This window comes from Lithobates pipiens, unplaced genomic scaffold (genome assembly GCF_037356315.1).
Source record: "Lithobates pipiens isolate NorthernLeopardFrog02 unplaced genomic scaffold, aLitPip1_a1.2 Scaffold_28, whole genome shotgun sequence".
NCBI classification, from domain to species: domain Eukaryota; kingdom Metazoa; phylum Chordata; class Amphibia; order Anura; family Ranidae; genus Lithobates; species Lithobates pipiens.
In genome coordinates, this window is record NW_027507789.1 from 192,670,194 (window position 1) to 192,693,687 (window position 23,494).

Below are 23,494 nucleotides of genomic sequence, written 5' to 3' on the forward strand. Positions count from 1 at the left end.
GTCACAAAACGGAGCTCAAGCCGGCCCATGTCCAACGAGTCCGGCTGGGGCGCCGCGTAAATTGAAGGTAGGGTACAGGTGAAAATCCAGCAAACAGCACCCCAGGGGCAGCTCACCGATCATCCCTGTTCCTCGGCAAGGTTTCCAACCAGGTCGCAGCCTCTTCCGGCGATGTGAAGAAACGAACCGTTTCACCATCTTGCACACGAAGTCGGGCCGGGAACAACATACTGTACTTAATTCGTCTATTGCGGAGGTTCAGCTTAACCTGGTCAAATGATCGACGTAACTTCTGGGTATCGATAGAATAGTCCGGGAAGATCATCAGTCGCGCCCCCTCATAGGTAAGGGCCTCCACCTTGCGTGCCTCCCGCAGCACCAAATCTCGGTCCCGAAAGTGGAGAAGGCGAAGGATGAAGGTGCGTGGAGGAGCCCCCGGAATGGTCCGGACGGCAGGCATTCTATGTGCCCTCTCCACCGTGAAGAAACTTGAAAAAGGTGCCTGGGGCAGGAGTGTGCGAAGCAGGTTTTCTGTGAAGGTGTGGGGGTCTGCTCCTTCCGCCCCCTCAGGCAGTCCCACAATGCGAAGGTTATTCCTTCGATTCCTGTTCTCAGAATCTTCTGCCCTGCTTTCCAGTATCTTCACCCTGGTCTGCAGCGTTCTGAGTGTCCCGGAGTGGTCTCGCAGCACGTCCTCAGAGTCACCCACCCGCCGCTCCGCTTCAGTCAGCCGGGCGCGGAACGAATCCATATCTCTGCGGATAAGGCTGATATCGAGTTGCACCGACTCGATCTTGCCCGTCAGGGTAGATTGGCAGGTGGTGATAGCCTGCATCAGCGCCGTAAAATTCGACTGCTCTGAGAGCGCCGGGTCCGGATCTTCCGACGGAGACGCCATGCTGGCCGCAGGCTTCGGGTCCGGAGACAGGCCGGAGTTAGGCCTCGGCTTTGATTTGGCCGATGCGGGGGTCTTACGGCAACCGGAATTGCCCCTACCTTTGATCATCCCCTCCCGGGATCGTGCTCACAGGATTAGGCTGCTCCACGAGCGGTATCTGCAGGGCTAAGGGTCGTTTGCAGCGGATGATCGGCCGGAGCTCTCAGCAAGTGCGTCCGCTCAGTCGGCCATCTTGGACACGCCCCCTTTCATTGGGTCGTTTGGTTCATGTCCATGTGAAGTATCTTTTGCAGGGGTAGAAACCCTTTCCAGTAAAGAAGGTAAAACCCTTTTTGGGGAGATCTATAATACTTTTCACCACCTGATCACAGATGGTGGGAGCTCTTTTGTAAATTAATCTAGGTTTATTAGTAGGGCTGTGGAAATTAAAGATGAATTCCTCGATTAATCGATATTTTTTTGATCGATCCAAATTCTTTTGATCAGTACTCACCTCTCCGCCGGCTTCAGGGAGTTCCGTCGGAGATCCGGTGACGTCACGGACATCAATGTCACTGGACTCCTCCCCCCTTCCCCAACATCGATGTCACTGGACACCTCCCCCCTTTCCCAAGTGCCTCCATCTGCTAACGAAGGGAAGTGGGAGGAGTCTGGTGACATTGAAGTTCTGATTGAACGTAACTTGCTCGGGGAGGAGCTACGCATGACGTCACCTACTGCTGCCCTACAGAACTAACACGATTGTCGGCTTTACATGCTGTGTTTTTATCATCTTTATTTGAGTAGTTTGTGTTTGAACACAAAAATGTAATCTTATACTTAAGCGGTGAGCACTTAGATCTTTTCTTTCTACCCATGACCTGGCGTCCTTGCTGAGATCTAAGGAGACGTGAGAGAAGTTTATGGTCCGTGTTAACCCTTTTGATACCCGCTTACATGACCACCTGTTTGCACAGGGATCCATGCCATAAGGTGTGAGTGATTAGTTAGACCGGAGGTGGAGGGATTGTCACGCTACTGTGGAAAAAAATATACTTACGTCAGTGCTACAGTTTCAATTTAAAACGTATTAGTGTGAACTGTGAAGTTCAGTCACGGATTGTGGAAACGAACTAGTGTCCGGTGATTGTATATAATGTATACCACATTTACCACTGACTAATGCAGAGTTGCAATGCAAGAAGATCAGCTAAAAGTAGCTGGATCTGTATGCGAGTTATAATTAATCAAAATTAGTGGATTAATCGATTTAAAAAAATTGATTAATCGAACACGACAATTTTAATCAGTAACAGCAATATTTATTAGGTAATATACCCTGAAGATGTCTGTCTGTAAAATATGCCAGTGACGTTGTATTATCTTCTCTATTTTTCTATATTGTATACTATAATCCAGAATAATTGACGATCTTGTTGTGTCTTGTCTCTAATCAGTTTTCCTCTATCCCTTTGTGCTACCTCAGTAATTCTTTCTTCTATAAATCTCTTATTGTATCCTTTATGTACAAATCTGTTTCCTATCATTTTAGCTTGCGCTATATAATCTCCTACATTGGTACAATTGCATCTCAGACGCATAAGTTGGCCTTTGGTTATATTAAAAAGCCAATTCTTATGGTGACAACTTTCAATAGGTGGATAGCTGTTTCGATCTACCGTATTTATCGGCTTATAACACGCACAGGTGTATAACACGCACATTCATTTTAAAAGCGAAGTTTCAGGAAAAAACGTACATTTTTGTATTGGCGTATAACACGCACACGCTATTTGCACCCAATTTCCATGGTGAAAAAGTGAGTGTTATACGCCAATAAATACAGTACATTCTTGAAATGTGCTCTTGTGATAGATTTAGCATCTTCTCAAGTAATTTCTATATCAAGGAAGGTTTTATCATTCATTTCCCATGATAATTTGATTTGATATTAGAAATTCTTGTAGCTTTTCACAGTCGCCCTTCCACAAAATGAAAACATCGTCAATGTACCTTCTGTAGCGTACAAGTTCTGCCGGTGGATTGCAAAAAATAGATTTTTCTTCCCATTGAGCCATGAAAAGCCCTGTCATACCAGATGCAAACTTGGCTCTCATGGTCACTCCTGTCTTCTGTTGATAATATTTATGATATATTGGTGGTACAAAGAGACTGCTGAGGATCCGTCTAAAAGAACATGTTCAAAATATCCTGAAAGGATATGATAAGCATAGTGTGTCCAAACATTTTGCCAGATTTCACAATAAAGATCCCACACATTTGAAATTTTGGGGAATTGTACCCTACATAAAATACTGACAAAGTAGCAATAAGGATAGAATCCTTAATCAACTTGAATCAAAATGGATATTTTTAATGGATACATTTACACCTCATGGACTCAACATTGAGTTCGATTAAAATTGTTTCATCAAGGATTTTTGATTACCCCATATGTAATATTAGTGATTGCTGTACCGTCCACATCTAGTTTTTTAATTAGGCTTTTATTTCATCAATACATTTTCCATACTCCCTACATTAATTTTCTCTGTCAGAGCTTTATTTCATCAATTTCCTCTTCATAATTTTTGATAACTATTGGGCTCCGATACATTAATTAGGCACTGTAATCAGTGCCTCTCTGCTTCATCTCTCACTCATACCTGTGTCCATTTAGCAGTTTTTCACTTTGGGGGACAACATTGCTTTATTCATGTGACAGAGTGTATATTTAAGCCTGCTCAGTTTTTAATTGTATTTCTATTTTTATTCATCTGTCATAATCATCATGGCCCAGGCTTTATGTTTATTACTGCCTTGCCTCCGGTATCCCTGGGCTCTATGCATACCCCCTAGTCGTTATTTAATGTCATTGTTTTCTCTACATCACATTTGTTCTTATAGGTCAATGCCCATAATATAACATATCAATTCATCTTATCAATATTTATTCATAATCTCTGGCCCTGGGTCTTAGGCATTATGACCGCAATATACTAAGTGAACACGAGACTACGATTAAATGGGCAAAAGTGACGCAGGAGTATGAGCTTGCCGCTCATTGATTGTTTGTTCATTTCTTTTAAAAGTGAATGTACCAGATATGCTTTTACTTTTTTTATTAAACGTTACTACACTATCTGTAACCTTTCTCCCACATTTACCACTGATATCGAGGATACCATAGAGGAGGAACCATTCACCATAAGGAATCAGGGACCTACCAGAGAAGGACCCCTAGAGAACCCCCGGAGGCCATTTGAAGCACTTGGCTAAGATTTTTCATGCTATTACCTTACAGTAGTAAGATGAGAGGCTAGTGCACAGAGGTATCATCACATTGGATTGCGTAGGCATCAGCCATTCATTCACTGTTCTTGGTGAAGAGATTCATCACTTACCCATCAACTTTTGATTGACTTATGGATTACTATTTTGTTTGATTGCTATTTTGTCCATAGAGTGGCACATGGGACATTTGATTTTATTGCACTTTATTTATTTATTCATCTACCTGCTGTTTTTTACACATGTATACCATGTTTGTCACCAATTTACCTTGACTGTAGGGATGATGTTCTTAGGGTCATAGTCAGCATTTTTCTTTCTCCAAACATGGCGAGTTGAGTTAATGCCAAAGAGCTCAATTTTGGTCTCCTCTGACCACAGCACTTTCTCCCAACCCTTCTCTGAATCATTTAGATGTTCATTGGCATGACTGCACATGTGCCTTCTTAAGGAGGGGGACTTGCTATGTTCGGAGGAAGAAAAATGCTCACTATGGACCGACCCTAAGAACACCATCCCTACAGTCAAGTACGGAGGTGGAAACATTATGCTTTGGGGCAGTTTCTCTACTAAAGTTACACACCGACTTTTCAGCATTGAGGGGCCAATAGACAAGGGGCCATGTATTGTAAAATCTTGGATGAGAACCTTATTCCCTCAAAACAATGAAGATGGGTCATGGATGGGTCTTTCAGCATGACAATAACCCAAAACATACCGCCAAGGCAACAAAGCAGTGGCTTAAGAAAAAACACATTAAGGCCATGGAGTGGCCTAGCCAGACTCCAGACCTTAATCCTACAGGAAATTTATGGAGGGAGCTGGAACTTTGAGTTGCCAAGTTACACCCAAGAAACCAAGAAGATCTGTATAGAAGAGTGGACCAAAATCTCTCCTGAGGTGTGTGCAAACCTGTGGTTACCAACTACAAGAAACATTTACCTCTGCTTGCCAACAAGGGTTTCTTCACCAAGTACTAAGTCATGTTTTGGTTGGGGATCAAATACTTTACTCACTGAACTGCAACTCAATTTATAGCATTTGTATCATGTGTTTTTTTCTCTATTTTTCTCTATTTTTGGTGTATATTCTGTTTCTATCATTTAAAATAAAAATTATACAAGTGGGCAAACTTACAAAATCTGCAGGGAATCAAATAATTATTTTTCCCCACTGTACTTCTCTTTTAAATCTCTATTTGGACTGGACTTTAAAAATGTTTAGCCTCACAAAAAGGCCTTTCATCTTCCATGCTTCTGTTCTGAGGCAGCTATGAGGTGCACTAGAATTTACCATCTCCTTATAGAGGGGTGCCATGTATTTATAGTTAAAAAAAACTATCTAACCCTATAACATCCATCAATCATGTCAGGTTTGTACACTAAAACCTTTGCACTTTTCAAAAATGACACGGGATGGCTTGTGCCTCTTCAGGGTCCAGCGGCTGGTGCACCAAATTACCTCCCACAAAATTGCTCTCCACATAGTCAATGATCTTGTTGTAGTCGCTGATGATGTGATCCCCGTGAATGACCACCGGTACCTCCTCCCCAAGGTTCAGGCGCATAAACCATGGCTCTTTCTGCTCTGCCAGGGGTAGGCTAACATCACGCTCCTCGCAAGGCAACCCCTTCTCCGCGATCACCAGGCGAATCTGGAACACGTACAGAAGAAATTTGGCATTTAAACGGGATGTACAGGATTTTTCTTTTAACACAGGCTCTAGCACCTGCTTTTCAAAACTACACAATAGCTGGGCTTCACTGATACTTCCCACAGTGCAAGCCTATGAGTTAGCTGACATGATGAAAACCATACACTCCCTGTGTGGCTGATATCTTATTTCAGTATCTGGTAAAGTAAATATAGGGGCTAATCTCTTTCAGATAATGCTAGTGCCCTGGCTGTTTTGCTGCCTTTTTGACTTTAGTACCTTTTGAGTTGTTGACCCAGAACATGCATACTCGTTTTAGGTCAGTGACTCACAGTATTGAAGCATACATGCCAGGCAACTAACATTTTAAGATAGAAAGGTCACCAATGGTATCTTCCATGCTTCTCCCGTGACAGCTTTAGTTTAAAGCGGTAGTAAAGCCTGCTTTGTTATTTTTACCTACTGGTAAGCTTACAGTAAAGCTTACTTGTAGGCAAAATATCTCCTAAACGTGCATGGTTTAAGAGACATTCACCCTGCATGCAGTTGCTGACATCACCGGCGCATGTGCTCTGAAGGTCCGGCATACCATGGTGTTGGCTTTTAAAGGGTTAGAATAGCTGGTGAGGGGTGACACCCTCTGAAAAGCAATCCAATGTGAATCGCTTCTCAAAGCAGCTTGATCAGCTTCGGCTGCCGACATCACTGGACCCTGGGACAGGTAAGTGTCCATTTATTAAAAGTCAGCAGCTGCAGTATTTGTAGCTGCTGGCTTTTAATATTTTTGTTTTAGGTGGACCTCCTCTTTAAGGGTGTTAACTGTCAATTCATAATAAATGTGCTGCCTCAGTGCATGAAAATGTGCATTGTCTGGTGCAGGAAAAGTGTGAATGAGTCTTTAAATACACACCAAGAGCCGAAAAGCACCAATGGGAATAATTCCTGCTGCGGGTGAGAAGCAAGGCATTGTGGCTGTAGTATGTGTACACCCTGGCTCCTGCAGCTTAAAGGTAGTGGTTCGGGGACAGTAAAAGCGTGGTTCAACTGCGTTGGTTTACTCCCCCCCCCCCCAACAGCTAGCATGAACAAGCCCTTACTGCCCTCCACCCACTAACCCCTTCAGCTGCAGGGGTATACACATGCTTTCTTCACAGCAACAGCTGGAATTATACCCCCTGCCACTTTCAGCAGGTGTTACCGCCCACCAAGCACAAATCTGGCCACTTTGCAACCGTGCCCAATGCACGCAGCTGTGGCACGCTAGAGCGGGGTTCAAGTGGTTAAAGCACATGGCGAGGACAGGCAGGGCACAGTTTTTAAGGAAGGGCAAAAGGAGCAGCTGCCCTGGGCCCTGTCATTGTTGTGGGGCCCAAAGCAGCTGCCTCATACTTGCCAACTATCCTGGTTTAAATTCCCTTGTCCTTTGAGGTTTTAGTCTCGTGCTGTGTCCCGATATCTCAGTGTGAAGTGGTGCTAATAATGCTGCCCAGCTTTGCCCTATTCTTGTGTACAGATAACTCACCTCCAGACCCTGTGTTTACATGTAAATTACTGGCATTCATATGTAAATAGCAGTGGCATTCATATGTAAATAGCGGCTGGCAGCATTGATATGTATACCATGTCCCCCTGAGGTCATATCCACGGTAATCTCTAGCAACCAATCAACAGGCAGAAATCATGTGCTGTAACCTCTAGTAACTAATCAGTGAGCCGTAATATGTACTGTAACCTCTAGCAACCAGTCAGTGAGCGGTAATGATACACTGTAACCTCTGGCAACCAATCGCAATAGCTGCCTGATCTGATGCCTTAAACTGATTTTGAGTCTAGCTGCTATTTATTGTATTTCTCAGAGCAGGTGGAGAGCGAAACTGCATGGGGGGGGGCCCAAGAAATGTTTTGCCCAGGGTCCAATCAATATTATAGACGACCCTGAGGACAGGGCGGCGGAGAAGGCGGAAGGGGGGCTTGAACTTCCGAGAGATGGCACTGCGGCACTGTCTTCGAAAGTGGGGAAGGGGACCTGTCAAAAACAGTTCCCCGTTCCCTCCTGAAAGGTGCCAAATGTGGCACCGTAGGGAAGGAGGAGACGAATAAGGGAAAGTTCCACTTTTGGGTGGAACTCCGCTTTAAATCGTTCGTTTTTCAAAGATTTCAGCATGCACCATCACTCTGATTCAATGGCCTCACAAAAATTGCCCATTTGCTGCAGCCCACTAATGGTGCAAAATTCGAAAGAAAATTCTTAGAATTGATTTTCCAAGGAAAATTCTTTCTAAACTCGACCCATGTATGGCTGACCTTAAGCCCCGTACACACAGTACGATTGTTAGCCAGCCGAGCATCTGATTTTTGTCAAAAGGGCATGTCCCAGGATCTTGTCTTGCATACTAACAGTACACAATTGTCGTGTTGTTCAGCTCTTGAGCGCCACCCTCTGGGCCCCTTCTGCTAATTTCGTGTTTGGTGAGCATTGATTCCAAGCATGCGTGTTTGTACTTTCGACTTTTGCGTGACGGATTTGACCATATGAAAATCTGACGTCAAACCGCTGTCCACTGAAAATTTACTAGCCTGTCAGCCAAAATTTGTTGGCCGAAAGTTGGACAACAATTGTCAAAAGGAACATCCCCTGCCAACAATCGTACCGTGTGTACGAGGCTTTAGGTGTGAATGTAATCCTATGCAGACCATACATGGGTCGAATTCTGAACAAATTTTCTTTTGAAAAATAGAAACAAGGCATTGATTTCGAAATTTGACCAATCAAGCCTTCAATTTCACCTCATGTTGCTACAGAAATGAATTTTCGTGGCTGGGAAACTTCTTTTCCTCCCGGGAATTTGCTTTTCTTTCCGGGAATCTCCTTTTCTTTCCGGGAATCTTCTTTTCTTTTTGGGAATCTTCTTTTCTTTCTGGGAATCTTCTTTTCTTTCCGGGAATCTTCTTTTCTTTTTGGGAATCTTCTTTTCTTTCTGGGAATCTTCTTTTCTTTCTGGGAATCTTCTTTTCTTTCTGGGAATCTTCTTTTCTTTCTGGGAATCTTCTTTTCTTTTTGGGAATCTTTTTTTTCCAGGAATCTCTCTCCGGGAATCTTCAATTTCACCTCATGTTGCTACAGAAATGAATTTTCGTGGCTGGGAAACTTCTTTTCTTCCCGGGAATCTTCTTTTCTTTCCGGGAAACTTCTTTTCTTCCCGGGAATCTTCTTTTCTTTCCGGGAATCTCCTTTTCTTTCCGGGAATCTTCTTTTCTTTTTGGGAATCTTCTTTTCTTTCTGGGAATCTTTTCTTTTTGGGAATCTTCTTTTCTTTCCAGGAATCTCTCTCCGGGAATCTTCAATTTCACCTCATGTTGCTACAGAAATGAATTTTCGTGGCTGGGAAACTTCTTTTCTTCCCGGGAATCTTCTTTTCTTCCCGGGAATCTTCTTTTCTTTCTGGGAATCTCCTTTTCTTTCCGGGAATCTTCTTTTCTTTTTGGGAATCTTCTTTTCTTTCTGGGAATCTTTTCTTTTTGGGAATCTTCTTTTCTTTCCAGGAATCTCTCTCCGGGAATCTTCAATTTCACCTCATGTTGCTACAGAAATTAATTTTCGTGGCTGGGAAACTTCTTTTCTTCCCGGGAATCTTCTTTTCTTTCCGGGAATCTCCTTTTCTTTCCGGGAATCTTCTTTTCTTTTTGGGAATCTTCTTTTCTTTCCGGGAATCTTCTTTTCTTTTTGGGAATATTCTTTTCTTTTTGGGAATCTTCTTTTCTTTCCGGGAATCTTCTTCTTTTCTTTCCGGGAATCTTCTTCTTTTCTTTCCGGGAATCTTCTTCTTTTCTCTCCGGGATGGGATTCTCCCATCATTGATTAGAAGATCGTATGTTTTTTTTTTTTAAATTCCAACATGCCTGATCACTCAAATTTGATAGCCGCACAAAAATAAGCTGTTGCTTCGGCCCACTAATGGTGCGAAGTTTGAACGAAAATTAGTAAAAAAAATTTGCAAAAGAAAATTCTTTCCAAATCCACCCTTAAGCCTCGTACACACGGTACGATTGTTGGCAGGGGATTCTCTGTTGACAGACTGTTGTCCTAAAATCTTACTGTTAGTACGCTCCTTTTGACAATTGTCCAATTTTCCGCCAACAAATGTAGGATGACAGGCTATTAAATTTTCGGGTTGGACAGCGGTTTGACGTCAGATTTTTCTATGATTTGTGCACAGATCCGTCAAACAAAAGTCAAAAGTACAAACACGCATGCTCAGAATCAATGCTCACCAAACACGAAAGTAGCAGAAGGGGCCCAATGGGTGGTGCTCAAGAACTGAAATTCCTTGTAGTATGTCACTACATTCGTGTTTGTGGCACAACAATTGTGTACCATTTGTATGCAAGACAAGATCCTGGCACATACCCTTTTGACAAAGATCAGACGCTGGGTTGGCCAACAATTGTACCGTGTGTTACGAGGCCGGCCATACATTATACCATTTTCTTTTCTTCAACCCCCCAGTTGAAGGAAAGAAAATTGCTTGAATCCCCCATCAACAAAAGTTAGTGTTGATGGGGAAATCCCTCCCAATGCGCTAATGTATTCTGACAGCGGGCAGTTTCCCAGCCATCAGAAAACAGTGATTGCCGCCAGCAGTGATCAAATGGGAAAAAAAACTGAAAGGCTGGCCACACATGGATCAAAATTTTGATCCGTCTATGGCCGACTTTAGGGCTCTTTTCGGACAAGCATTGGCCAATGGGAATCTGTGATTGTTGCTGGTAATAAAAACTAGCCCATGTGGTGTATTTAGATTTTGTGCTGTGCCTAGGCCTGACTAAACTTGTGCACCCCTAATTTAAACATGACCCACCCCTTCCTGTAAAGGGCACACCCCTTTCTGTTTAAGACCCGCCCTGTCAGTGCAGCTTCATCAGTGCAGCCTTATCAGTGGCCATCAGTGCAGCATATCATTACCCATCAGTGCAGCATATCAGTGCTTCCCTATTAGTGCCCATCAGTGCAGTTTATCATTACTGCCTCATCAGGGCCATCTTATCAGTGGCCCTCAGTGCTGCCTTATCAGTGCAGCCCCATCAATGCACCGTATCAGTGGCCATCAATGCAACCTTGTCAGTGGCCATCAATGCAACCTTATCAGTGGCCATTAGTGCAGCCTTATCAGTTCCCATCAGGGCAGCCTTATGTCATTGGGTTAGTAAGATTACTCCTATCTTGTAAGATATTTGGACTTGTGTTTGCTGCCACTGATTGTAATCATAGGATTATTTCACTTATTTGTCCGAACATCCTCAGCGGTGGGTATTATCATACCGGCATGGCAGCAGTGGGGCCGCTTTATGGGGGCACCAGACTAATTTGCCTCCTGGACCATGGAACAGCCTGCCCCATAAGTCTGGCGCTACACTGAACGTAGCGCAAGTCGGCGAGGACTATTTTCGTGCAGGAGGCGGGAGGAGGCTGTTTTTTTGTGCGGGGGGGCAGCCCTGGGCCTGGGCCTTGTCAGACTAGGCCAAGATACAGCGCTGACTAGCCCCAAGCACACCTTGTGTGAACAGCCAGATTTGAAGTCAATTAGCTGGTGTCACTGCTGTTGGCATTGAACTTCTCATCTGAGTGGTGAGCTGTGATTAGAGGCTCTGAGAAGCCCTGGATGATGCAGACAATTTGCATTTCTAGCCGCTTATACACTGGCCGTGGCCAATCATCCAGCTGCGTCCAGATGTGAACGCAGCAGCCTATTCGATTGTCTGAAAGAGGCTCTTGGCCAATGGATCCAGAGAGTGCAGCTTTCCCGATTATAAGTCAGTTGGCGATAATAAAGGCTGATCCTCCCATTCAGAGATCAGTGTGAGGAAGGACAGGATACATCATACAGCTATTCCTTCACAATGGTAAGAATATATAGCTGTGTGATAAAATCCTCCCAATGTACGTACACCACCTGGAGGGGTGAGATTTCTCTACATAAGTGGAGTCACATGTTAAAAAAAAAGTGTCCAAGCTGATGCCCCCCCAACCCCGCCGACTCTTCGCTTTCCTGTGGATAATATCTGTTACATTCTGCGGCAGGCAATACACATTTCCTCTGGAGATTTATCTTGTCCCTGCCTAGTCTATCGCTTTTAAGCATAAGCTTATTGGATTTATGGTTTATTATAGCAGGCAATTTGGCTGTGGTGGCGGGAAGCCGGGCCGCCGCTGACATTCAGGGCACGGTGGCCTGTTTCTGCAGAGTAATACATCGGCTGATGGTTTGTAGAAATCCTACGGGTCATTTTTCTTCTTAAAGTGAAGCTGTCACAAATCTGGGCCATGATGACAGCCTACATCAGCGGAGGTTCCCTTCAGTGAAATCCACATGGCAGAACGATCAGAAGATGTGGTGATATGGGCAGCTGAAGTTATGTGCCAATCTACACCTTTCCTGTGCCCTCAATGGAAAATCCACTACTGGGGCAGATTGTGCAGCCCTCTGGAGCCCTTTTATACTGTCTATACATAGGGGGTTATTTACAAAAGGCAAATCCATTTTGCACTGCAGTGCACTTGGAAGTGCAGTCGCTATAAATCTAAGGGGTAGATCTGAAATGAGGGGAAGCTCTGCTGATTTTATCATCCAATCATGTGCAAGTTAAAATGCTGTTTTTTTATTTTCCTTGCATATCCTCCTCGGACCTACAGCGACTTTACTTCCAAGTGCACTTGCAGTGCAAAGTGGATTTGCCTTTCATAAATAACCTCCATAGTGAAATATGTGTTTGTGCTTGAGCTATAGTTGAATGGGGGGAGGGGGTCTTGGACTATCCCAATAATTGATCTCATCCTAGAGGTCCTTTAGTGATTCTGTCCACCTCTGCCTCCCACCGGGTCCCAATTAAACTACACTATGGGGGTTATTTACTAAAGGAAAATCCACTTTGCACCGAAAGTGCACTTGGAAGTAAAGTCGTTGTAGATCCGAGGGGGACATGGAAGGAGAATAAAAAACAGCATTTTAGCTTGCACATGATTGGGTGATAAAATCAGCAGAGCTTCCACTCATTTCAGATCTACCCCTTGGATTTAGAGGGACTGCATGTCCAAGTGCACTTGCAGTGCAAAGTGGATTTGCCTTTCATAAATAACCCCCAATATTACTAAAAGTATTGGGACATCTGCCTTTACACGCACACGAACCTTAATGGCATCCCAGTCTTAGTCTGTAGGGTTCAATATTAGCTATAGCGGCTTCAACTCTTCTGGGAAGGCTGTCCACAAGGTTTAGGAGTGTGTCTATAGGAATGTTTGACCATTCTTCCAGAAGAGCATTTGTGAGGTCAGGCACTAATGTGAAGGAGAAGGCCTGGCTCGCAGTCTCCGCTCTAGTTCATCCCAAAAGCATTCTATCGGGTTGAGGTCAGTTCCTCCACCCCAAACTTGCTTATCCATGTCTTTAAGGACCTTGCTTTGTGCAGTGGTGTGCAGTCATGTTGGAACAGAAAGGGGCCATCCCCAAACTGTTCCCACAAAGTTGGGAGAATTAAATTGTCCAAAATGTCTTGGTATGCTGATACCTTAAGATTTCCCTTCACTGGAACTAGGGGGCCAAGCCCAACCCCTGGAAAACAACCCTACACACCGTAATGCCCCCTCCCACCGCCAAATGTTTTGGACCAGTGCACAAAACAAGGTCCATAAAGACATGGATGAGGGAGTTTGGGGTTGGGGGAACTTCACTGGTCAGCAGAGAGTCCTGATCTCAACCCTATAGAACACCTTTGTGATCAATTAGAGCGGAGACTGCAGGCCAGGCCTTCTAGTCCAACATCAGTGTCTGACCTCACAAATGCTCTTCTGGAAGAATGATCAAACATTCCCATAGACACACTCCTAAACCTTGTGGACGGCGTTCCCAGAAGAGTTGAAGCTTTTATAGCTGCAAAGGTTGGGCCAACTCAATATTGAACCCTACGGACTAAGACTGGGATGCCAATATAGTTCATGTGTGTAAAGGCAGGCATCCCAATACTTTTGGTAATATAGTGTATGCATTGTATAAGGGCTTGTTCACACCGGCTCAAATATTAAAACAAGCTGCTTTAGCGTGCAGGCTGGTGACCGTTGTGTATGGGAGATGCCTGTGTTATTACAATGCAAAATACTGTTTTAAGTTTATTAAAATTACATTTCATTCAATTCCATGCGGTGACCACCAGTGACATGAAATGGGTCCAGCGTTTTGAGAAAGAGCACGGCATGTCTGTAACATTTCATTTTTACTGCAACCCTCCTCAAGGCAGCATTGTGGTGCAAACAGGACACAGAGAAAACAATTGTTTCAATATGCCCTAGGAGTTAGTCTGCATTGATCTGTGCAGACTACACAGGTTATTGGATATAGTGCGAACAAGCTCTTAACGGGTAGCTCCACTTTTGGACTGTTACACCCATAGTTTGGGTGTAACATGGTGCCAAGTGGACCCTCACCCCCAAAAAGGTCCCCCACCACCCCCCCCCAAAAGGTTGAGTTTCCTCCCCCCTCAAAGCAGCTGTTATGCTGCATACACACGACAGACGGAGTTTCCGACGGAGTTCCGGCCGAACGGACTTGCCTACACACAATCACACCAAATTCCGTTTGTTTCTAACGTGATGACGTACGACGGAACTAGAAAAGGAAGTTCAATAGCCAGTAGCCAATAGCTGCCCTTGCGTCGTATTTGGTCCGTCGGAATAGCATACAGAAGAACGGTTTTCCCGATAGGAATTGATTCCGTCTGAAAGATTTAAAACATGTTCTATTTCTAGGTCCATCAGAATTTTTGAAAAAAAAAGTCAGATGAAGCCCACACACGATTGGAATATCTGATGAAATGATTCCGTCTGACCTTTTCTGCCGGAAAGTCCGGTCGTGTGTACGCGGCATTAGAGTTAAAATAGTCTCTACCACACACATCCACATCATTCATTCACATATCTCTATGAATGAAGGAACTACAAGTCCTGTCTTCCACTCCAGCAGACTTGTAGTTCTCAATGGAATACAAGTGTGGTGATCACAGTACTTGTAGTCCATTAGAATTTGTTCAGCTCTCCTACTGAATGCCTGAACCTCATTACAAACAGGGAACTGGAAGAAGAGTCTGCCAAAGCCTGGCATTGCACCTGCCATCCACTGATCATGATGGGGCAATGCCTTGCAGACTCACTTGCAAACATGTCCAACATACCTTGTCTGTTGGACTGTAAAATGTCTATTTCTGTATGAACGTTCATTTGCAAATCTACTAATGTATGGCTAGCTTAAGCCTGCTTATAAACTTCAACTTCCGCCCATTGGTTTGCAGAGTAAACACACACCCATAATGGGTCAGCTATAGGGTCCATTCACACTTGCGTGATAAAGCCCATTTATACTGATCAGTGCAGGAAAAAATTGGTTCTGCTCTATTTTTCATACTATATTACGCAGTGTGGTGTACTGTGATACAGCTGATTTATAAAAATGGATTGGGGTACCATTTAAATTGAACTGCCAAACTAAAACAAATGACAGCGCAATCAATTGTGCTACTGTCTATTGCTGCTTGGTGTGTTACCGTCTGTTGCTGCTTGGTGTGCTACCGCCTATTGCTCCTTGGTGAGCCTACCGCCTATTGCTGCTTGGTGAGCCTACCGCCTATTGCTCCATGGTGTGCCTACTGTCTGTTGCTGCTTGGTGTGCTATCGCCTATTGCTCCTTGGTGTGCCTACTGCCTATTGCTCCTTGGTGTGCCTACCGCTTATTGCTCCTTGGTGTGCCTACCGCCTATTGCTCCATGGTGTGCCTACTGTCTATTGCTGCTTGGTGTACTACTGCCTATTGCTGCTTGGTGTGCTACCATCTATTGCTGCTTGGTGTGCTACCGTCTTTTGCTGCTTGGTGTGCTACCGTCTTTTGCTGCTTGGTGTGCTACCGCCTATTGCTCCTTGGTGTGCCTACTGCCTATTGCTCCTTGGTGTGCCTTTCACCTATTGCTCCATGGTGTGCCTACTGTCTGTTGCTGCTTGGTGTGCTATCGCCTATTGCTCCTTGGTGTGCCTACCGCCTATTGCTCCTTAGTGTGCCTACCGCCTATTGCTCCTTAGTGTGCCTACCGCCTATTGCTCCTTGGTGTGCCTACCACCTATTGCTCCATGGTGTGCCTACTGTCTATTGCTGCTTGGTGTACTACTGCCTATTGCTACTTGGTGTGCTACCATCTATTGCTGCTTGGTGTGCTACCGTCTGTTGCTGCTTGGTGTGCTACCACCTATTGCTCCTTGGTGTGCCTTCCGCCTATTGCTCCATGGTGTGCCTACTGTCTGTTGCTGCTTGGTGTGCTATCGCCTATTGCTCCTTGGTGTGCCTACCACCTATTGCTCCTTAGTGTGCCTACCGCCTATTGCTCCATGGTGTGCCTACTGTCTATTGCTGCTTGGTGTACTACCATCTATTGCTGCTTGGTGTGCTACCGTCTGTTGCTGCTTGGTGTACTACTGCCTATTGCTCCTTGGTGTGTCTATCGCCTATTGCTCCATGGTATGCCTACTGTCTATTGCTGCTTTGTGTGCCACCACCTATTGCAGCTTGGTGTGCTGCCGCCTATTGCTGCTTGGTGTGCTACCATCTATTGCTGCTTGGTGAGCCTACCGCCTTGCCGCAATGAGAATCTTGGTATAAAGACAGATTACAGGTAATTATACTAACATAACTGAAAAGATTTGGTAACCTCATCAGTAATAAATAAGAGAACTAAATGGTGGTTGGGTGTTCTTTGACTTAAAACAGTTCTAGCTTATTAAATCCAGGTAAGACCAACTTTAGGATCCATTCACACTTGCATGATAAAGCCCCCAGTGCAGGAAAAAAATTGGTTCTGCTCTATTTTTCATACCATATTACGCATTGTGGTGTGCTGTGATACAGCTGATTTATGGAGATGATGGATTGGGGTGCCATTTAAATTGAACTCCCAAACCAAAACAAATGACAGCTCAACCAATTGCTACTTGGTGTGCCACTGCCTATTGCTGCTTGATGCGCTACTGGATATTGCAGCTTGGTATGCCTACTGCCTATTGCTCCTTGGTGAGCCTACAACCTATTGCTCCTTGGTGAGCTACCGTCTATTGCTGCTTGGTGTACTACCGTCTATTTCTGCTTGATGTGCTGCCGCCTATTGCAGCTTGGTGAGCCTACCGCCTATTGCTCCTTTGGTGAGCCTACCGCCTATCACTCCTTTGGTGAGCCTACCGCCTATTGCTCCTTTGGTGAGCCTACCGCCTATTGCTCCTCAGTGAACCTACCGCCTATTGCTCCTTTGGTGAGCCTCCTGCCTATTGCTGCTTGGTGTGCTACCGTCTATTGCTGCTTGGTGAGCCTACTGTCTATTGCAGCTTGGTGTGCTACCGCATATTGCAGCTTGGTGTGCTACCGCCTATTGCAGCTTAGTGTGCCTACCGCCTTGCCACAATGAGAATCTTCGTATAAAGACAGATTACAGGTAATTATACTAACTTAACTGAAAAGATTTTGTAACCTCATCAGGAATAAATAAGAGAACTAAATGGTGGTTGGATGTATTTATCTAGAGGTGTTCTTTGACTTAAAACAGTTCTAGCTTATTAAATCCAGGTAAGATCAACCACATACTAATTTGTCTGCTTGTGTCGGTTACCATGCCACTTTCTAGACCTTATCACGACCCTTGCAGTAATGGAACGACTATCGACTGGCCGCATAAAATCCTAATAGCGCCAATCCCATGGTGGTCTTCTATTAATGGGTATTAAACAAAGCAGCTTCATTGATCTCTGTACCGAAATAGGCGTGGGCCTATGTGCAGCTTTTAGATGAAACAGTCGGCATCGAGAGGCTGAATCTCTTCATACAGAGCTCAAGGTTGACAATGCTGTAATTAAGAGATCTTTTAATCTGCGCATTAAATTGATACCAAGAGGGAAAATGAAATATCTGCCAGCGCTGACGTATCTTTATTGCTGTGCTGGGACATCAGACCGCATTATGGAAGTGAGACAAGCGTTGTCTATAGCAGCCAATAGGAAACTTCTTTGTTTTTCTCCATCTGCAGCATGGACAAATGGGGAAAGAGAAGGATTGTCTTTCTTGGGAGGCATAGAATACCTGTTGATCTTACCAGAAACCCATTGTCCTTGTAACTTTTTCTGTACTAAACCAAAATATCAGCTTTCCCAGCTATTTCTGAAAACAGAACATGTCCTCCATATGTAACGGAGATAAGGTGAGGGGTCAGGGGTATACGGGGATGTTTGTAGTCTAAATCAGGAGAGCAACCCTTAGGTGACAACGTTGCTTCTCCATCGATACAGTGTAGTGAGTGACCGTTGTCACCCAAGGACAGGAAGCGTGTTACTGGCAGGATGATCAGGTAAAAATATGTTTAAAAAGCCTAAAAAAGTAAAGTACTGTAACCACCACACCTAAGGAAGGGTAGTCCGAAATATATAAAATGTTTGTTGTTGGGTTTAGAATTGCTTTAAGTGAATGTCTAATTAAAATACAATGTTAAATTAATTCACAGGGTACATATCAACATTCCCAATTCACACTTCTTTTTGGGGTAAAATAAAAGGTACCATTTCCTTGCCATGATTAAGCCTAACCAAAGCCAGCTTGGTTCCCCCTAACAGTAGCATTGCAAGCTGTTTACAATGCAATGCTCCATACACACAGTCAGAAATTCCAACGGAAAAAGTCAGATCGGATTATGTTGTCGGAAAATCCGATCGTGTGTGGGCTCTACCGGACTTTTTCCGTCAGAATTTCCGAAGGAAAAAGTTTGAGAGCTGGATCTAAAATTTTCTGACAACAGAATCCGATCGCAATTTTTCCGATCGCATGTAGAGAATTTCCGACGCACAAAGTGCCACGCATGCTCTGAAAAAATTTGGAGACGAAAGCTATTGGCTATTAGCCTCCACGTAGTTCCGTCGTACGTTTTGTACGTCACCTCGTTCCAAACGATTGGATTTTCCGACAACTTTGTGCGACCGTGTGTATGCAAGACTAGTTTCGGCCAAAATCCGTCTGAAAAAATCAGACGAATTTTGTGGTCGGAATGTCCGACCATGTGTCTATGGGGCATTAGAGTGTGCAGGTAGTATATTGTTTCAGGAAAACAGATCTGGTCTGGTATACTTACAGTAAAATAAGAGCATTCACAAGCTTTCAGATTGCTCAGTTCTCCTATGGAAGATGGTCTTGCTTATATAATGAGCAAATATGACTTTCCCTATGGGTCTAATATATGTTTGTGTATACATGTTTAATGGGGGTCTGGCATATATCGCCTTTGGTTTCCCAACAGAAGGAAATCGTAGGTAGTAATAATGCTTCGACCGAATGAGAACTCTAGATACTTCTTCACAATCCCCTCATGCAGCAGCTATACAGAATAGTCTATTAAGCTATTGGGCCACACTCACCACTTGGTTAACCTGTTCCTACATGCTTTTCTTTCTATGGACAGCATATCACTAGTGCCTATACAGCAGAGATTTCCCTTAGTACCTCTCCAGATTGTCATGGAAAGGATAACACTTATGCCGCATACAGACGATCGCAGGGGCGGACTGACAACTCATGGGGCCCCCAGGCAATAGGAGATTATAGGGCCCCCAGGCAATCAGAGATTATGGGGCCACACAGTATACACACACACAGTATATAATCACACAGTATACACATACATGTACACGCAGTATACACAGACATGTTTCTATTGGCTGAGAAGGTACTGGAGAGGTGGGGCAGCTATAATCTCAGGATTTTTAGACCAAAAAGATGTCGGTAAGGGACATTTCAGAGACAGATGTAAAAAAAAACCACAGATTTTTACATACTGTCCCTGGTTTTAGTGAAGCTGGCAACTCTGATGGGGCCCCCTAGTGGCCCGGGGCCCTCGGGCAGTGCCCGAGTGGCCAAATGGTCAGTCCGCCCCTGGACGATCGGAATTTCTGACAACAAATGTTTGATGTGAGCTTGTTGTTGGAAATTCCTACCGTGTGTGTGCTCAATCCAACATTTGCTGTCGGAATTTCCGACAACAACTGTTTGAGAGTTGCATCTCAATTTTTCTGACAAAAAAACTCTTTGTAGGAAATTCCGAGCGTGTGTACACAATTCCAACGCACAAAAGTCCACACATGCTCAGAATCAAGCAGAAGAGCCGCACTGGCTATTGAACTTAATTTTTCTTGGCTTGTCGTATGTGTTGTACATCACCGCTTTATTAGCGATCGGAATTTCCGACAACATTTGTGCGACCGTGTGTATGCAAAAGGCAATCCGTCGGAAAAAAAATCACGGTTTTGTTGTTGGAATGTCCGATCGTCTGTAAGCGGCATAAGACTCGTGCAGCTGAGCTCTCCCCTAGTACCTCTTCATATTGTAATGGGCGTGGCATCACTAGGACTTATGCAGCTGAGCTCTCCACTAGTGCCTCTCCATATTGTCATGGACTGGGCATCACAAGGACGTATGCAGCTAAGCTTTCCTAGTACCTCACCATATTGCCATTGACTGAGCATCACTAGGACTCATGCAGCTGAGCTCTCCTCTAGTGCCTCTCTTCTTAATGTCATGGGCTGGGTATCACTAGATTTTGTGCAGCTTAGCTCTCCCCTAGTACTTCTCAATATTGTTATGGACTGGTCATCACTAGGATTCATGCAACTGAGCTCTCCCCTAGCACCTCTCCATATTGTCATGGACTGGGCATCACTAGGACTCATGCAGCTGAACTCATCCCTAGACCTCATGTAACTGAGCTTTCCCCTAGTGTCTTTCTGGATTATCATGGAATGGACATCACTAGCCCTCATGCAGCTCAGCTCTCCTCTAGTATTTCTCAAGATTGTCATGGACAGGATAGCGCTAGGACTCATCCAAGCTCAGCTCTCCCATAGTACCAATCCAGATTGCCTTAGAAACATAGAAAAGTGACGACAAAAGAAAGACCAAGCAGTCTGTTGAGTCTGCCCCTATGTTTATCCCAAGCATGTGTGAATCCACTTACTGTTGACTGACTTACTACCTCTGGTGGAAGTCTGTTCCAAGCATCAGCTACCCTTTCGGTAAAATAATACTTTCTAAAATTAGTTTTGAATATAGTTTGAGGTCATGTCCCCTGTGGAAAGCTCCCCCCTAGTACCTCTCCAGACTGTCATGGACAGGACATTGCTAGGCCTCATGCAGTTGAGCTCTCCCCCTAGTACCACTCCAGACTGTCATGGACAGAACATCACTGGGCCTCATGCAGTTGAGCTCTCCCCCTAGTACCACTCCAGACTGTCATGGACAGAACATCACTGGGCCTCATGCAGTTGAGCTCTCCCCCTAGTACCACTCCAGACTGTCATGGACAGAACATCACTGGGCCTCATGCAGTTGAGCTCTCCCCTTAGTACCTCTCCAGAGTCATGGATAGGACAGCTCTAGGCCTCATGCAGTTTTGCGCTCCCCCCTCTATTACCTCTCCTAGACTGCCATGGACAGAACATCACTAGGCCTCATGCAGTTGATCTCTCCCCCTTGTACCTCTTCAGACTGCCATGGACAGGACATCACTAGGCCCCATGCAGTTGAGCTCTCCCCCTAGTACTACTCCAGCCTGTAATGGACAGGACATCACTAGGCCTCATGGAGTTGAGCTGTCCTCTTAGTTCCACTTCAGCCTGTCACGGACAGGACATCACTAGGCCTCCTAAAGCTGAGCTTTTTCTTAGTGCCAGAATATTACGTGGCCTTATACAGTTGCGTTCTCTCCTAGTGCCTTTGAAGACTGTAACAAATAAGACCTCACTGGGCTGCATATAACTGAGTTCTCCCCTCATGCTGACTGCAGTCGTTTTTCAAGCTGGCTCCAGTCTGTCATGGACTGGACATCAATAGAACTCATGCAGCTAGACTCTCCCCAAGGGCCTCTCCAGATTGTCAAGACATAATTAGAAGTTAGGGTTATGCAAATTTCACAAGTGCCTCTTCTATGTTAAAAGAAAATTACTAATAATTTCCTCTCCTGACCTCTTTTACGACTTGGGGGGGGGTTATAATCCGATACTGTCTTGAAGGCCTCCATGTTGGTCAACTACACTCAAGTTCTTTGGCTACAGCTGCTTCTCCTGTGGCCCTGACCATCTATACATTCTTGACTTCTTTGTGGCCTTAGTCAATCCCTGATCAGTGTGCACACATCTGCAGTCAACTTCCAAACTTGAAGGCCTTGTACACACGGTCGGAGATTCCGACAACCAAATCCGTCGGATTTTGTCCGAAACTGTTGCATACACACGGTCGGACAAAGTTGTCAGAAAATCCGACGTGATTACGTTATTTCGTTACGACGGGACTACGTTCACGCTAGTAGCCAATAGCTTTGGTGTAGGAATTTGATCTGAGCATGCGTGGCACTTTGTCCGATCGGAATTCTCTACACATGATTGGAGTATGTCCGATCGGAGCATTTTGTCGGAAAATTTTACCAACAAGTTGGAAAACTTGGTCCGTCGGATACTCCGACGGAAACAGTCCGATGTAGACCACACACAGTCGGAATATCCGACAAAATGGTCCGATCGGACACATTCCGTCGGAATTCTCCGACCGTGTGTACAAGGGCGAATAGTGTTTTTATTCTGAGTAGAATAAACAGCAGCAACTTTCCATTTTAAAGTTTAAGTATCAGTCTCACATCATTATCAAAGTTTCCATAGGAACACTTTCTCTTAGGCCATTTACGCCATACAGTGGAATGACTATTCTGCTTGCCTCTGCTACACAGAGGAGACATGCTCAAAGGTCCCCATGAGGAGCATATTCAACTGTGCCTTTTTGGTTTGAGGAAGCCAAACCCCAACTACATGGTGCCTTCTAATTCACCTGTTATAGTGAAATCCAAGACATGACCTTTCACCCCTCAGGTCTCCACAAAACTGCACCACACCATATACACTGACATGGTCTTTCTTCACTGCGGGAATTCACCAATCACAGGCAGGGCAAAACCTACAGTCCCCTTTTAAAAATATGTCTATGCTATGTTAGAATTCAAGTGATATTTCCCCATTCTACACTAAAATATAGTGGGAATGGTGCAGCACATGATATGAGAAGGTCACAGCAGGAAGTATAAAACATGTTCACAATAGTATCTATTAAACATATCACTAGAGTCAAGCTGACCTTTTTGAATCTTTATTTCAGAGCAACGCAAGCCCTAGTGATTTTTTCTGAATATAGAGAAAGCTGCCTGTCAAAACCAGACAATAGCCGCTAGGCAGCCTTATACGCACTTGTAGGTGCAATCTATTTTTTTCCACTGCAGGTGAAACTCATCTGTAGCGGTGACGCACGTGGAGGATGAAGTCAAGAGGAGTCTCATTCCTCTATGATCTCTTCAGTCACAGAGAGGCAGCAACCAATTGGATGCTGGCATCCCATGTAACTTTGGTGTCCATCTTGGGTCAGGCAGAGTCTATTTAGGACCCTGGCTTCTGGGTTTGGTGCGCATTTTGTGTGTGGATAGAGTAGGGAACAGTCACCTGTCTGTCAGGGACAGTGCTAAGCATCAGGGAGAGGTTGCCCTTTTTCATACAGGGCCTAGAGGAGAAAGTGCAACAC

At 44.6% G+C, this 23,494-nt stretch overlaps 2 protein-coding genes across 2 annotated transcripts in view; one reads left to right on the forward strand and one right to left on the reverse strand.

Moving 5' to 3' along the window:
* GDAP1L1 (ganglioside induced differentiation associated protein 1 like 1) overlaps window positions 1–23,494 on the reverse strand; it is an 86,157-nt gene that overhangs the window by 58,332 nt on the left and 4,331 nt on the right. Inside the window, exon 2 of the mRNA XM_077460211.1 lies at window positions 5,630–5,822. Coding sequence (XP_077316337.1) covers window positions 5,630–5,822 — 193 coding nt within the window. The remainder of the gene's footprint in view (window positions 1–5,629; window positions 5,823–23,494) is intronic.
* OSER1 (oxidative stress responsive serine rich 1) overlaps window positions 1–23,494 on the forward strand; it is an 88,236-nt gene that overhangs the window by 11,375 nt on the left and 53,367 nt on the right. The window lies entirely within an intron of this gene.